The 1,636-nt window shown below is 38.0% G+C and overlaps 1 protein-coding gene across 6 annotated transcripts in view; it reads left to right on the forward strand.

The window, feature by feature from the left end:
* The window catches only part of vps54 (VPS54 subunit of GARP complex), a 19,658-nt gene that overhangs the window by 13,436 nt on the left and 4,586 nt on the right, over positions 1–1,636 (forward strand). For all 6 annotated transcript variants that reach the window (XM_016502669.1, XM_016502670.1, XM_016502665.1 and 3 more), the window contains 4 exons: positions 206–387; positions 474–586; positions 1,401–1,464; positions 1,550–1,636. In XM_016502669.1, coding sequence (XP_016358155.1) covers positions 206–387; positions 474–586; positions 1,401–1,464; positions 1,550–1,636 — 446 coding nt within the window. The remainder of the gene's footprint in view (positions 1–205; positions 388–473; positions 587–1,400; positions 1,465–1,549) is intronic.

The raw sequence follows: 1,636 nt of genomic DNA on the forward strand, positions 1-1,636 counted from the left end.
CACACACACACATGACACGCTCACACACACACACACATGCTCACACTCACACACACACACACACACACACGCACCTGAACCGGTTTGATCACTATATCGGATCGCTGCTTTCAAATCTACAACCAAACTCCTTCCGCCTCGCCCTGTTGGAGTTGTGTAACACTGACAGCTGTTGATGTGTGTGTGTGTGTGTGTGTGTGTGCAGGACGGCTCTCTGGAGCGCCTGAGCTCATCAGAGTTCGTGTGTTTGAGTCAGGCGGTGGAGTCGTTCGTCTCAGACACTGAGGAGCTGTGCGGCCGGCGCAGCGTAAGCCTGAGGGGGGCGCTGCAGAGTCAGGCCTACCGCTTCGTGCAGCGCTTCCACGAGGAGCGCAAGACTAAACTCAGGTACGGCTGCTGTCAGTGAAGGAGAGTTCAGAGCTGGGAGCTCTCAGTCAGAACTCAGTGAGTCACTGCTCGTTATGTGTGTGCAGTCTGCTGCTGGATAATGAGCGGTGGAAGCAGGCCGAGGTCCCGGCTGAGTTTCAGGATCTGGTGGACTCCATCGCTGACGGACGCATCACGCTGCCTGAGCGCAAACCCACAGGTAGTAAACCCTCCTTTACTGTCGCAGTTTATTTCTCTAGTTTATTTGGCTTTAATGAATGTATTTTCAGGGATCTGGTGTTTCCATATTTATAGAGATTTCTGTCTTCATTTTTTAATAAATTATTATTATTCCATACTATATAAATAATATTAGTATAAAATAATAAAAATATGATTATTATTTTTTATTGACATTATTATTATTATTTTATAATAGTATATAATGGTATTTTCAGGAATGTGGTTTTTCCATATTTGTGTGGATTTCCATATGAATAAATTATTTAATAAATGATAATATATAAATAATAATAAATAGTTAATAAAATAATTATAAGTAATTATAAAATGTTATTGTTTAATAACTTTTTAATTTTACAGTGCAGTATGGGGTGGTTCAAGTTGTTTTGCGATCAATTATTGCAATGTATTATTCAAGTTTGTTTAATACATGTAATTTCATTTTTCGGATTTTTCCCTATTTGTACAGATTTCTGTATTAATAAATTGTTTAACAATAATAATAATAATAAAAAATATTGTTCTGATTATTATTATGATTATCTTTATTAACTATAACAACAATAATCGTTTTGTCGTTTTATACAAAATGTTTAAATTTACCATACAATAAGGAGTTAATATTATATATAATAATAATAATTATTATTATTTTTTTTTTTTTTTATTAAATACTATTAAAATATACCTTATTTTTTGTGTTTTGCTGATCTCATACCTTGCGTCCTTTATGATTGCAGTTTATTATTGGCGTTTAATTGAGTGTAGTAAATGTATTTTGTGTCTCTCAGGGTCCGAGGACAGGAAACCCAGTGAGTTTCTGTGTGTCGACGGGCAGAAGTATGCTGTGGTCGGGTGAGTTTTCAGCGCTGGAGCTTCATTTCACCACTAGTTCCCTCTAGTCCCTATTGTGACCTTTAACCTTTGTGTGCTCTGACAGGACGGTGCTGCTGCTGATCCGGATGTTTCTGGAGTACTGCCAGTGTGTGAATGACATTCCCTCCATCACCCCTGACATCCTCACACG

The sequence above is a fragment of the Sinocyclocheilus anshuiensis genome, unplaced genomic scaffold (genome assembly GCF_001515605.1).
Source record: "Sinocyclocheilus anshuiensis isolate Anshui unplaced genomic scaffold, SAMN03320099.WGS_v1.1 scaffold1127, whole genome shotgun sequence".
Classification (NCBI taxonomy): domain Eukaryota; kingdom Metazoa; phylum Chordata; class Actinopteri; order Cypriniformes; family Cyprinidae; genus Sinocyclocheilus; species Sinocyclocheilus anshuiensis.